This window comes from Choristoneura fumiferana, chromosome 12, assembly GCF_025370935.1.
Source record: "Choristoneura fumiferana chromosome 12, NRCan_CFum_1, whole genome shotgun sequence".
NCBI classification, from domain to species: domain Eukaryota; kingdom Metazoa; phylum Arthropoda; class Insecta; order Lepidoptera; family Tortricidae; genus Choristoneura; species Choristoneura fumiferana.
Genome location: NC_133483.1, coordinates 21634267 through 21648167, shown reverse-complemented (window position 1 = coordinate 21648167; position 13901 = coordinate 21634267). Strand labels below are relative to the sequence as shown.

The 13901-nt window shown below is 37.6% G+C and overlaps 2 protein-coding genes across 5 annotated transcripts in view; both read right to left on the bottom strand.

Annotated features, from left to right (window-relative positions):
* Positions 1-13901, bottom strand: part of LOC141433597 (neuropeptide FF receptor 2-like) — a 143585-nt gene that overhangs the window by 92970 nt on the left and 36714 nt on the right. The gene's annotated exons all lie outside the window — the stretch shown is intronic.
* On the bottom strand, positions 5078-5831 carry LOC141433640 (centaurin-gamma-1A-like). Its single transcript, XM_074095744.1, has 2 exons — positions 5386-5831; positions 5078-5130 (listed from the first exon to the last, which is right to left on the bottom strand). Exons 1-2 carry the CDS (start codon positions 5579-5581, stop codon positions 5078-5080), a joined length of 249 nt encoding a protein of 82 aa, XP_073951845.1. The 5' UTR covers positions 5582-5831.

The following is a 13901-nucleotide window of genomic DNA, read 5'->3' as shown; positions in this document are numbered from 1 at the left end:
TCTCTTAGGTTTATAGCCGTATGATTTCATAAAAATCATAATCTCTTTCCATCAAAGCATGCGTAGATTTTCCTGAAATTATAAACAGACGAAAACGTTTCCAAGGCTCAGTGACAAAAACCCTTTAGACAGACGTCCCAACTGACATTCCTTTTCATATGCTCCATATTAAATCCACGTTGATTGGACGTGACACCCCGACATTAATTAGTAACGTGTGTCAAAATTAACAGAGGTAGCCTTACCTTTGCTGACAAGGATTGATGATCTGAAGGTATTTGCAATATTAAATCAAGCTGGGTTACCTGGACGTCGTCCTGAACCATAACAAAGTTAAGGAGGAGAGTTTCTAGAATTAGTGACCCTATTCGTAAGGAGAAGGGTTGTGAATGAAGCAATGTAAACAAAGAGGGCTCCATTGTAACAGTTTACAGTTTAATTGATATTGCATTTGAAGATAGTTCTTAAGTAATTTAGAAATTAATGGAGTTTCTTTCAGCGTTGATTAAAACGTGTTGTATTAGAGTTGTTCTTCAAAGAAAAATCTTTCCTGTTTTTGAATTCATTTTGATTGACTAGAGATTTAAAATGAAAACTGAAACAAACGTGTCGAAACCATACAATGACTTTTTATTGAATACCATAAATACTACTATATTATAATACTACTACTAAGAAGCACAGAAAACAAAGATACATAGAGACATTTTCCAAGTTTAGCTGTAGGCGGCTTTATCATTCATTCATTTCAATTCAGAATTTTTAAACCTAAAAAGTTAAAATGACTGATGAATGATAATGTTAAACAAAATACAAAATACAAATGTAATATCAAATAATAGCTTCAGACGAATAATGTGGAAATTGTAGTACGCATTGTTGAATCAAACAAACGTATGTCTGATAAAAGAAATAGCACTCAAACTACAATGTTAACAACAATGGATTACTCACATCGACGCTATACAAATATTTTAACAACTCATGGTGTTTACGCAAATAGTTTATGAGGACAAAAAACGGCCTTTGATCTTGACTGTTAATACCGCCTACACTCGAATGTAAAAGCGGTTATAGACGTTGCCATATTCTAATGCAAATTATATACGATTGTCGACAATGCTGCTGCTAAGCTGATTAATGAATGAAAGTTTAATTGGATTATGTAATTAATTACGATTGATTTAATGATATTATTTCAACATTATCTATCTAACTAATAGAATGGTGATCGAAGTTATTACCAAAAACGAATATAGGGTACTTATATGTGATACATAAGAAAATTTTAAAATGGCCTTATCATTATGATTGTGTACATGTTCTGCTAGTGATTATAGGAGGGTACCTATTTAATTTTTCGGTACAATTATTATATGTATACACAGTCTAAAAAACAAACAAATTTATACTCATAAAGGGGGCACATTGTCCAGTCCAACAATAGATTTGCAGATATTTAAATACAGGTTTAGGTTTAGAGATGCTTTATTTACTCATAAGAACAATACAGTTCATTTAAAATGAGCTTACATAATATAATTCCTTAAAATTAAACATTTCAGCATGATCGTTGGAGATTTGTTGAAGTTACACAGTGTTATGAATATGTTGTTTCAATTTGGTTTTAAATTATACTGCGAGACTTCATATAAATCCGAGCCCCTCATCATTATGCTACTTTTACCGTAGACCGTTCGATTTTTTTCGCATGTGTTCTCAAAACTGTGTTTGAATTTATTAATTATTGCTGAAGAGTATCTCACAATAGATGTGTCTTTATCACACTCTTTCTCACACTCAGTGATGTGTCACTTGCAGTTTTATTTACATGCTTGGTCAGAATTTTGCTGCCCATATTCTCACCCTGAGTCGATAATAATGTACCTATGCGAAGGCTACGAGTATTATGAATACTGACCTTGTTTAGTTAACGATAAATTTGCTTCCACGTAATTGGATTACAGTATTTCATTGTACCTTGCATAACATCAGCGAATTTTTATAATGAAAATAATTTCACATTCAAATGCGTTATTGTTATTCAGTGTATTTGTTTCTCTCCATGGGGATACGTAGATGCTGAAAATAGTCCTTTGACTCAGCGCAAGAATTAATGTAGCGAGACAAATAAAATACGTCTAAGTGAACATGGGTGTGGGTGGAGCGTATTCTTTTACTAGCACGAATTTCATTTGCCCGAATTTCACTTGCCATACCAACGTTTGCCATAAAATATATGGATTCAGGATTTTTTTAAATGTCGTCTTATATAATGCAGTAGGTTAGGTAACGTTCGATTTGTAGCATTCGACATGGCGGATGTAGACAGTATCTAATTTTTGGCATTTCTGGTTTTCTTTGGCTAGTTTTGATAATTTTGATATGCAATGTTTTATGATTAACCTTAACAGTGATCAGTGATCACAAAATTCTATATTGCTCTTGTGTCTGTCAATTTTCAATGCGCAAGTTGTCTCCACGTGGTTCTGGAATTATTACTATCAAGTTGCAAAAAACTACATCAGCGTACAACGTCGCTCCCAAAGGAGCTACTTTGACACTGGCGAAATTGTCCTAAAAAGTAACAGAAGCCATTTTTAAACAAAATAAAAAATAAATAAATAGGTAACGTTAGTTTAATAATAATATCAACTCTGAAGAAAAATACTATTTCAAAAATAAATTACTTCATGTATGACAAATGAAAATTTGGAAAACGGTACATTATGTCATAATAATTCGGGCAAACGATAGAGAACCGTGTGGAAGACTAAGGGAAAACCGCCACACTATTCCTTAAAGAAACTCGTCATGAAGGTTCACTACTAATCCTCAATCGAAGGCCACAATCACTTTGTCAGAAATTTAGTGTCTTAGAAGAATTGAAGATGTACATATTTGCACTGATAAAAGTAAAACGACTGAAAGCCACGCAAAAGATTACAATCGTGAGGAGATTTATTTGATTGGATTTTAGAAAAACTTTGGAATTTAAAAAAAAAATGGGAAATAAAACAGATAAAAAGAACATGGCCCGGATAAAGAGATTTAATCAATTTTGTTATTGCGTTTAAAGTTAAAATTCTATCTAAAACGATAAAAAAACACAGAGGTTACAATGGAAATCAAATAAATTTATTTATGTGAATTATAACATAGTGATGAAAGTTTTATCAATGGTTTGAACAGGTGAGTAATTGATGATAAAACTTAAAATAATAAAACAATATCATTACGAAGTACGTTAATAATGATAACGGATTAATATTTTAGACAAATCTGTCATCTCCCAGGATAACAGGATCAAAGGAATTTGGGTACAAAATTGTGCCTCTGGGAGAGGACAGGGTTAAATGACAAAGAGAAAATTTGATACAAAGTAAACAAAAAATGCAAAGCAATTAGATACTTAAATATTAGATAGCTTTCAGCAAAGGGTTGTACTATTACTTATTCTGTGCAAAGGGACACGAATTAAATATTAGGTATAATTTGACAAAAACATAAAATAATTGCAAATAAGAGTAAGTAATTTCATGACATTTCATACTAATTAAAACTTTCGTAAGCTGTAATTTCTAAAGAACAGTTTAATATTCAGTCGTTGAAAACTGCTATAGAGGCGAAATAAAACAGTGTCTGTCTATACAGATCAGTGAATAAAGCCAAACAATTATTTTAATAACCTTAATTGATTGCAAACCTAGTACTGCGTGATTCTTGCTTGTTTGTGTCAATTCTGTTAAATGTCAAAATGTCACAGGTAGTTTCATAGCATGCTGTAGGATCATTAAACTTAACTCTTTTACATTTTACATAACAGTAGGTGAATAAATACTTCCGTTTAAAGAACAATAGTAAACAAAAGGTTAACGTTTCAAACAGTTAATTAATTGGTGGTTTCATTTGTTTATGTTACGGTTCTTTTTAATTAAGTTGATTAGATTGAATTTAACGGTAAAGATATAGTTCACTAAAAAGCTTTAGTGCACAGTTAAATTAGATACCTAGACTTTGTGCTTATTGCGAGACTTCTGATTAAACTTTATTGATAGCGTTGAAACCAACAAGAAATCGTTTGAGGCTATCCCGCGCGGACGATGCTAATGCAGATTTTTTGTGGTCTCAAACTATTTTGTTCAAAATTTCATCTGAAGCTGTTCAGGGATTTAAGCGTGAAGAGATAACAGCAACATACAGAAAAACAGGGTTTAATTAGTAGGAGAATTTAATACGGAAAACAACAACAAAAAAATATTATTCTTTCCTCCCACATAGTTCTTCGTTTTTATTTGGAATACCTTCGTGCAAAAAAGTAATAACTGAGGTATTTCAGGCCTTACTTATTGCATTGCTACTAAGGAAAAAACTATTCAATATCCGTGTCTCATTATGTTATTTAATAAATTGTCTAAGTATCTATTATAATGTCTACTAGCTTTTGCCCGCAACTTGGTTTGCCAAGAATTCTTTTATCGCTATCCCGCGGGAACTTTGAAATTTTCTAGGATAAAAACTATCCTATGTCTTTCGTAAGGTTTCAAATTTCATTTGATTTGGTTCAACGGTTTAAGCGTGAAGTAACAGACAGACAGACAGTTAATTTCGAATTTATAATATTACTAAGGAATAAGGATTAAGAAGTAAGGGCTCGTGAGCATGCTCGCAGCAATTTCAAATACAAGCAATATATCGTCATGGTTTAATTCCGAGTGTGGTACTTACCTATTACTTTATGAATATTTTTATTAAATTCTTCCCTTTCACCAGCACACGAATGGATATCAGATCAGATCCAATAAATAAAGAATTTTAAAATACAATAGATAGTGTAAACACCGTACCTTTTGTGTTTACGTAGACAGCGCGTTACTCCTTGATTGATATAGTAGACCCAGGTAGGTCCCCCGTGAGTCAGAACTTTAAATGGACAAGTGAGGGGGTGTGTGTTGCAACACAATACAGTTTCACTCTAAACCTTAACCCCTCGCCATAAGAACGACCTTCGGACACCAAATACGCCCTATTAGTAGGTACATCGCTTGTCATTATTTCTTCTCCATGTTATCCTTAATCACCGCGCATTACTATAATTCCATTTTCTTAACAAGTACTCGTTTCTTGTTGCTGAAGATAATAAAATGTTAGTATAATAATAAACAAAGAATAATTGGTTTGTTTGTTGAAGTTTTCAGTTTACGCAAGCTTGATTCGTTTCTACTCGAGCTACTTAACTAAACTATAATATAAACAGCAGAATATAAGCCATAGCGAAAAAGGTTATCTAAATCTAACACGAGTCATCTAAACGCCGTATCCTTAGAGACAGCGTGACTACGGTAAACAATAGATGGAGGAGCAAAACAAACAATGTGAACCAACCTTCTATAGCCACGACGTGGTCTCGGATCTGTTGGGCCAGCAGCGGGTCAGGAACCAACTCCACAAGGTCGTAAAGAGCGTATATAGAGGGATGCACGCTCTCAAAGCGCTGGATCTCCTGCCTGATGGACAGAGACGTGTTCAGACACGCCTGTGTATGCTGCCTGTTACACATAACGCCTTTTGAACTCAGCATTTGAAATCGAAACACCACAAATTTACACCGGCCGATGCATTCTCATTTCAACGCAAGCGAACGATACCGCACATCGCGATGAGAAACTTTCGACACACGCGATATTTTAATCCTTTACTTGTTTGTAGCACTGATTGTGATTAGAAACACTTGTCACAGTGATGATTATTGGTTAGAACTGTGATGTAAATAATGTAAACAACCAATCAACGTACGACGCACTGGCGGCGCGAATAATCAACCACCCCGGCGGCGGCCATTTACCAAACTGGCGTTCCGTCCGTGTGCGTCCGTGAGCGAGCTGTCACTTGCTGCGTTTTGATTACAGCGCCATCTACGAGAGGCGTGGTTTAGTTGTGCGAACAGCGATAGCTGATGTAGTTTCGAGGCTGACTTATAGATGGCGTGTTCAGGAGTTGTAATAATGAAGAGTTATTTCACGAATTTTTCAACAGTTTTATTATATGAACATTACGATTCAAATTAGAATGGTTTAGTTTTGTTTTATAATAGTGTTTTGTATTGAAAAGAATCGGTAAACTCACCTGTGAATACAAGCGGCCATACATTTTTGTGTTTGGCTAAGAAGGTGTAATGTTTGTTTGTTTATCTGAATATTGAGTAAACACTATTTTTCCAAACTTATTATTATTTGTATTATGAATAATTTTAAATATTCTGTAGTAGGTATGTAAGATGAAACAAATAAATATTTTTGACCAGTGGCGCCACTGCCTACGTAAACGTTCAAAAACTTTTATTCAGATAATAATTAATGACCCTTTCATTGAATGGTCATTCTAATTCATTCATAATATTTCGACAGTTAAGTAAGCACTAAATAGTTGTCACAAAATTATGGCTACGTATTTTCAAATGGTGCCGAAAATGATGATGATGATTAAAAACCTGAAACCCGTTTTTTGCGAGAAGATTTCCACAAAAACTCATAATTCACTTTTGGACTGATTCATCAAAAAACCCACAAAATTTTTTTAACTGACCAAATTTCCGAAATAATAAAATGTTGATGATGATTTTTAAAGGATGAAGATAAGTTTGATGTAGAGATCACCACCGATAGATACCTGCAACACCAGGGATTGCAGATGCGTTTGCCACCTAGAGCCTAAGATGGATACCTCACGTGCTAATTTCACGGCTGCTTATCTCCACGCTGAAACACAACTGTGCAGACAGTGTTTCACGGTTTTGCGATAAAGTTTGGTAGCAATCCGGTGCCGCAATCCTACCACTAAAATTGGTTACTAGTTATAGGGTTCACCGGTAAGTTTGCCTCTACAGGGTGAATCGGGAGACTTGAGCAGGAACCCTACTGGATTAAGTTAGTTTGGTAGGGCTACTATTATTATAGTAAGATGAGCGATGAGCGTTATTTTAACCCCCCCCCGACGCAAAAAGAGGGGTGTTATAAGTTTGACCGCCATGTGCGTCTGTCTGTGGCACCGTAGCTCTTAAACGGGTGGACCGATTTGAATGAGGTTTTTTTTTAAATCGGGTTTTCTACCGATGGTTCTTAGACATGTTTCTTAAAAATCGGTTAAGCCGTTTTTGAGATATTGAACTTTGAAGTGACAAAGTCGGGGGTTTTCCTGTTGGTTAGGTTATTCAATGTTGAAAACAAAAAAGTATTAAGTATATTATTTACTAAGTGCATGTGTGTTGCTAAATTTCAAACTCAGATATGTCCACTCTACTTTCTTAGGGGAATATCTACCTTATTTGCCTTTACTTTTGATATCAAAATCTTGAAATTCTTAGGGGCTGTTTCACCATCCATTGATTAGTGTTGACTGACGGTTAAATATGATGCCGTCTCTATTTGTTTTGTTCGCATAGACGGAGACGGCATAACATTTAGCCGTCAGTTAACACTAATCAATGGATGGTGAAACAGCCCCTTAGCGTTGGAAATATCTGAGTTTGAAGTTTAGCAACCCATTTTCATTCTGCACTTAAAGTGTGGGTTTCGATCGAAGATTGAACAAAATCCATTATCGATTACATAGGGGGGAAAATTAAAATAAAAATTCATAAAATCCGTCCCTCTCACTCTCGTATTAAATAATATCAGCGTTCGAATTTTGCACTTCGCAGCATAGGGCCTACTCCCGTCTCTTGAATCACCTAGTATTACTTTCATTTCATGTGCTTATATTTTATGTGCAATAAAGAGTTTTATGTATATGTCGGCGGCCGATCGTAAAATCCGCCAGATCACGAAATTCCTAGGCATATCGTGAAACGCTGCCATTTCATGATATGCCTAAACGTTGGCCAGGCATATCACGATGTGCCTGAGAAATAATACGGCAGATCGATAAGAGCAACCCATTCGTCGATATTCCTAGCTCTATACCGGGCACATCGTAAAATAGTTACTTTTTTGGCCACTGGTGGCGCTGCGTATGCAATGGCGGCCGTGACCAGCTGACCGGTCGTGTTTGTTTAGCGCGTGAAAAATGTCGGCGTCGCAACAAAATGATCCTTAAACCGAAACTAGTGATTGAATTCAAAATAGAAGTGCAAAAGAAGCTTTTGAACATCAGCTCCGTTCTTTTTATGTGAATCAAACGGATTCTGTGCACAATATGAAAAAAACCATGGACGTCTGCCCGTATTTTAGAGGTTAGTATTTTGTTGATAAATAAAGTATTCACTAGTTGTTATTTATTTATATAGAGAAATTTAGGTACGACGAGCGAAGCGAGGAGTGGTTAGTATTAATTGTGATCACGACGCACGAGCCGAGCGAGCGAAGCGAGCGTGCCGCGGCAGCGGCCGGCGAAGTGTCAGAACCGATATGGCGGCGTTTCATGATATGCCTAGGAATTTCATGATCTGCCTAAACTGGCCAAATCATGAAATGGCGGCGCTTCATGATATGCCTTGGAATTTCATGATCTGCCTAAACGTCACTAGGCAAATCGCTAAACGGTGAGTTTTGAACGATATGGCGGATGTCCCTTAGCCCATTCATGAAATGGCGGCATTTCACGATATGCCTAGGAATTTCGTGATCTGGCGGATTTTACGATCGGCCGCCGACATATACAATACAATACCGTCGAACTGAATTCAGGCAGACGACAGCCTCAGTATAAAGTGGATGACAACAAGAAAATGACTAGGTTTTTTCCACCGCTTACCTTATTATGAGTTCAGTAGAAAAATATTATTTTATGTTAATTTTCGGGTCATTATCATTAGCCTTTTTTACGCTCGCGTAAACAAAGGGTGTTTGAATATATTACACTAAAGATCTGCCGCTTTTGTTTTGTTTAAAAGTGTGGACAAAGAGATACGTCTCTTTCTGGGTAACGATTCTTAAAGTCGCATCTGCGAAAATACTATTCGAAAGGATTAAAAACGAAATAAGTTATATTGAGCGCAATTTTTTAACAAAAAGTGATCGTTCTCTGGCTTTTGACTCCGAAGTTCGAAATTTTAACTTTGTATCGTGCTGTCCCGCTCACGTTAATAGTATTTAAAAGAAGAGTTAAAGGGACGTTATTATACGCACTTCGAATTTCGTTTTCCCGAGTTTTTTTGTTATTGCTTTCTTTTTTGGCGTTTCAGCTTCAGTTTCAGTTTATGTAAAAATCAATGTTAAAGTGAGAAAGCTTTATACCTTGACCCAGTATCATTGCGCCTTGTGATACCCGATTGGCATGATGCCTGCATGATAATTAAGACTATTATGTAAGGAAGGATTCATACGTTTGTAGGCAACTTGAATACAAAGAAGTGCCTTGGCATCGCCAAGTATCCAATTTGTGTTAGGTACTTATTAAGCGCCTGGACCTTAGAAAACACATACCTAACCAACAAAGTTAGAAAACACCCGACTTTGTCACTTCAATGTTCGATATCTCTAAAACGGCTAAACCGATTTTGATGAAACTTGTCTAAAACCACCGCTAAAAAACCTGATTTCAAATAAAAAAACAGCATTCAAATCGGTCCACCCCTTTAGGAGCTACGGTGCCACAAACAGACACAAGCGGTCAAACTTATAACACCCCTCTTTTTGGGTCTGGGATTAATTAGCCATTGGACTTCTAGATCTTTATATTCTATATCTGATAGATTTCTTTAGATTCGATATGTTAATGGAACCGTTCCGCAGCACTGTCACCGCAAAGGCGTCATTAAAAAGTCAACAAACATAATGGGCTCCCGTGAGGTCTCGACAAAGTGTTTGTCTTCCTTATAAAGTGAACATCCTGTATTGTCTTTTTATTAGGGATTACACAGTCGTTATTCAACGCCGTACTTAAGTTAATTTTCCTGTTTTGAACGCGACAACGTCGAAACGTCTTGATGAAAGTCATGACGCGACGTCTCGAGGTTTCTGATACAAATGGTGATAATGGTTTCTACCCTCTGAACATTGTCCGATTTTTAACTCCCGACGAATAACATAACTAAAGAGTTGGAAACCCCGACTTTGTCACTTCAAAGTTCAATAACTCAAAAACGGCTGAACTGATTTTCAAGAAACATATCTAAGAACCATCGCTAGGAAACCTGCTTTTAAATAAATAAAAACGCATTCAAATCGGTCCACCCGTTTAAGAGCTACGGTGCCACAGACAGACACACAAAGCGGTCAAACTTATAATTGAAAAGTTGTTAATCTGTCGAAATTCCTTATCTCAAAAAAGGTAACCTTATAGAATCCCTTGCATATCTGTTTGTCTATCTTTCAATCCGACAGTCCGCCACAGCCAATTTTCTCCAAAACTACTAAACCTTTTTAAAACCGTTTAATTTGAAATAGGGTCCAAACGGTTTTATTACGTTATATTATCGTTCATTATATAATTTGCGTTACACGTTTGTAAACGGCAAAAAATCTGGGCCCTCAAATGTATGCATCATTTATTATGTCATATATCATAGGTACCTAGGTAATTTTGTATGGAGAGCGGGCCAAATTTTGTGTGGCTCAGTATATTATAATGTAAGCCAAAGACAGACGTGTAACGCAAACAAATGAATTTTAAGTAATATAACGGTAATATGGAGGGCTCTCTTGGGCGATGTGTAAAAGAATAATCCTGATTTGAATTTTATAATTTAAGTAAGATCAGTTTTCAGTTGAATGTAATTTATTATTTTCCTTGATTTCATTTGAACCTCTTTCTTTTTCTTCTTCAGCCTTAGCACCCAATGTCTCAATAGGCCACCAGCCTATGGCGTGCATTAGGTAGGCAGTAAGGTAGCCAGCGCAGCGCTAGTATTGGTGGCCGCTAGTGTGGAGCAAGCTACCAACTACCTACCATAGAAATAGCCCAATACACACCAATGATGGTGTGCATTGAGTAAGTAGCAGGCTAGGCAGGGCTAGTGCTGGTGGCGCGCTAGTGAGGAGCAAGCTACCAACTACCTACCCTAGAAATAGCCCAATACACACCAATGATGGTGTGCATTGAGTAAGTAGCAGGCTAGGCAGGGCTAGTGCTGGTGGCGCGCTAGTGTGGAGCAAGCTACCAACTATCTACCCTAGAAATAGCCCAATACACACCAATGATGGTGTGCATTGAGTAAGTAGCAGGCTAGGCAGCGCTAGTGCTGGTGGCGCGCTAGTGTGGAGCAAGCTACCAACTACCTACCCTAGAAATAGCCCAATACACACCAATATGGCGTGCATTTATTAAGTAGCAGGTTAGGCAGCGCTAGTGCTGGTGGCGCGCTAGTGAGGAGCAAGCTACCAACTACCTACCCTGGATATAGCCCAATACACACCAATATGGCGTGCATTGAGTAGGTAGCAAGTTACGCAGGGCTAATGTTGGTGGCGCGCTACTGTGGAGCAAGCTACCAACTACCTACCCTAGAAATAGCCCAATACACACCAATATGGTGTGCATTTATTAAGTAGCAGGTTAGGCAGCGCTAGTGCTGGTGGCGCGCTAGTGTGGAGCAAGCTACTAACTACCTACCTAGAAATAGCCCAATACACACCAATATGGCGTGCATTTATTAAGTAGCAGGTTAGGCAGCGCTAGTGCTGGTGGCGCGCTAGTGTGGAGCAAGCTACTAACTACCTACCCTAGAAATAGCCCAATACACACCAATATGGCGTGCATTGATTAGGTAGCAGGTTAGGCAGCGCTAGTGCTGGTGGCGCGCTAGTGTGGAGCAAGCTACCAACTACCTACCCTAGAAATAGCCCAATACACACCAATGATGGTGTGCATTGAGTAAGTAGCAGGTTAGGCAGCGCTAGTGCTGGTGGCGCGCTAGTGAGGAGCAAGCTACCAACTACCTACCCTGGATATAGCCCAATACACACCAATATGGCGTGCATTGAGTAAGTAGCAGGTTAGGCAGCGCTAGTGCTGGTGGCGCGCTAGTGTGGAGCAAGCTACCAACTACCTACCCTAGAAATAGCCCAATACACACCAATATGGCGTGCATTGAGTATTGAGTAGTAGCAGGTTAGGCAGTGCTAGTGCTGGTGGCGCGCTAGTGTGGAGCAAGCTACCAACTACCTACCCTAGAAATAGCCCAATACACACCAATATGGTGTGCATTGAGTAAGTAGCAGGTTACGCAGGGCTAATGTTGGTGGCGCGCTACTGTGGAGCAAGCTACCAACTACCTAACTTAGAATTGGCCCAAAATGAGCCAATGACCAACAGTGATCCCATTTTTCATAGTTTCATGTTGCCCTGATTCACTCATTTCCGGAAATTATGATCAAATGTTTGGGAATCGGATCATTTGAAATTATTTATCAAGTAAGTGTAGCTTGGGCCCACTGGACACTGCTTTATGTAAACTTTTAGTTCGTGTGCCACTTTTTTCCTTCTTCTTCAACCATTGTGCTTTCAGCAGTAACAAAGTTGTTACAGTTAACTTGCTCCAACGGTAAAGATATGTTTGTTCGAAATTTTTCCCACGGCAATGACATTTATGAGACAGCAGATCGCGTGCCCTTGCTTGTTACTCGGACAATAGAACAGGGATTAAATCACCATGGCTATTTATTATGCTCGTAGAAAATCCAGTATTTGAATCTTGTATTTACATCCTTAAGAAGCCGTGGTGGTCTAGTGGTTTGACCTATGGCCTCTCAAGCAGAGGATCGAGGGTTCAAGCCCCGTCCAATGTATTTCTTGTTTAATTATAATTAAATCTATTTTTATTTCTACATTTTATTTAAGTATCCATAAGTGATTTTTATATTTTGTGTATCATCCCGTTAGTTATGTCCTTGTAGAGTGAATAAATGTCTTCTTTTTCCACGTTTTTTAGGGTTCCGTAGTCAACTAGGAACACTTATAGTTTCGCAATGTCTGTCGTTAATACTAGAAAGATGTAATTTGGCATGAATATATACATATCAGTCACGCCGACAGTGGTAAAATAAAAAAATAAAAATATTTTAGGGGTCTCCCATAGACGTAAAGTGGGGGTGATTTTTTTTTCTCGACTAACCCAGTGTGGGGTATCCTTAGAAAGGTCTTTTAAAATCATTGGGGGGTTGCTAGGACGATTTTTCTATTCAGTGATCTGTTTGCGAAATATTAAATCTAAACTGTTGGGTTTAAATAGCAGCCTAAGGTATAAAATATACCTAAACTTAGAAGACTCCGTACACAATACGAAATCCTTAGAAAAATATTAGGTATTTGGTTTTTTCGTAAAAGCTACGGTACCCTGACCTGGGCGTGTCCGATACGCTCTTGGCCGGTTTTTTCTTTGTATCCATCATAAGGCGTACGAGGTGGCCAATGAAGTCGTTCAAATGCTATTAATTAAATTTAATTATTTATAATTTTACCAGAGTTTTCAGTAAAATTAAGTATGCATAGTGATGCATATTGGTGGTCTGGCTATTGAGCTAGGTACTTTAAATTTAAACGACACAACACGTCGTGTGCGATCGTATTGCACGTCTAAGTACCACATCCTGATTTTTTGCACCGGAGTTCCTGCTATTTAAAGTACCTAAGTATACCCACACACAAACCATCTCACACGCAAGTTCAAAGATACTTTGACATGCTACATGCAATGCAATACAATGTAATACAATACAATGACTCTTTATTGTATGTACTATCGAACCAATTGACTCGTGACCCGCTGTGGAACCTTTTCGTAGTAAAAGTCATAGTGACATCGCATTGCTTGACAAGGGAATTCATTACGACACTTACTGTGAGAGAGTTCTACGGTGGGTCAGGAATCAAAGGGTTCGGCTTTACATTAAAATAGTAAGCGATATGTTAAACAGCCCCAGCAACAACCAGGTGGACTGACATCGTGAGAGATTAAGAGGCGA

Excerpts from the sequence above, each read along its gene's own strand:
- LOC141433640 (XM_074095744.1), bottom strand. The coding sequence starts at position 5,581 with ATGCTGAGTTCAAAAGGCGTTATGTGTAACAGGCAGCATACACAGGCG. Across the intron at positions 5,131-5,385 it reads CCACGTCGTGGCTATAGAAG|CAACAAGAAACGAGTACTTG; the intron begins GTTGGTTCACAT and ends TATTATCTTCAG.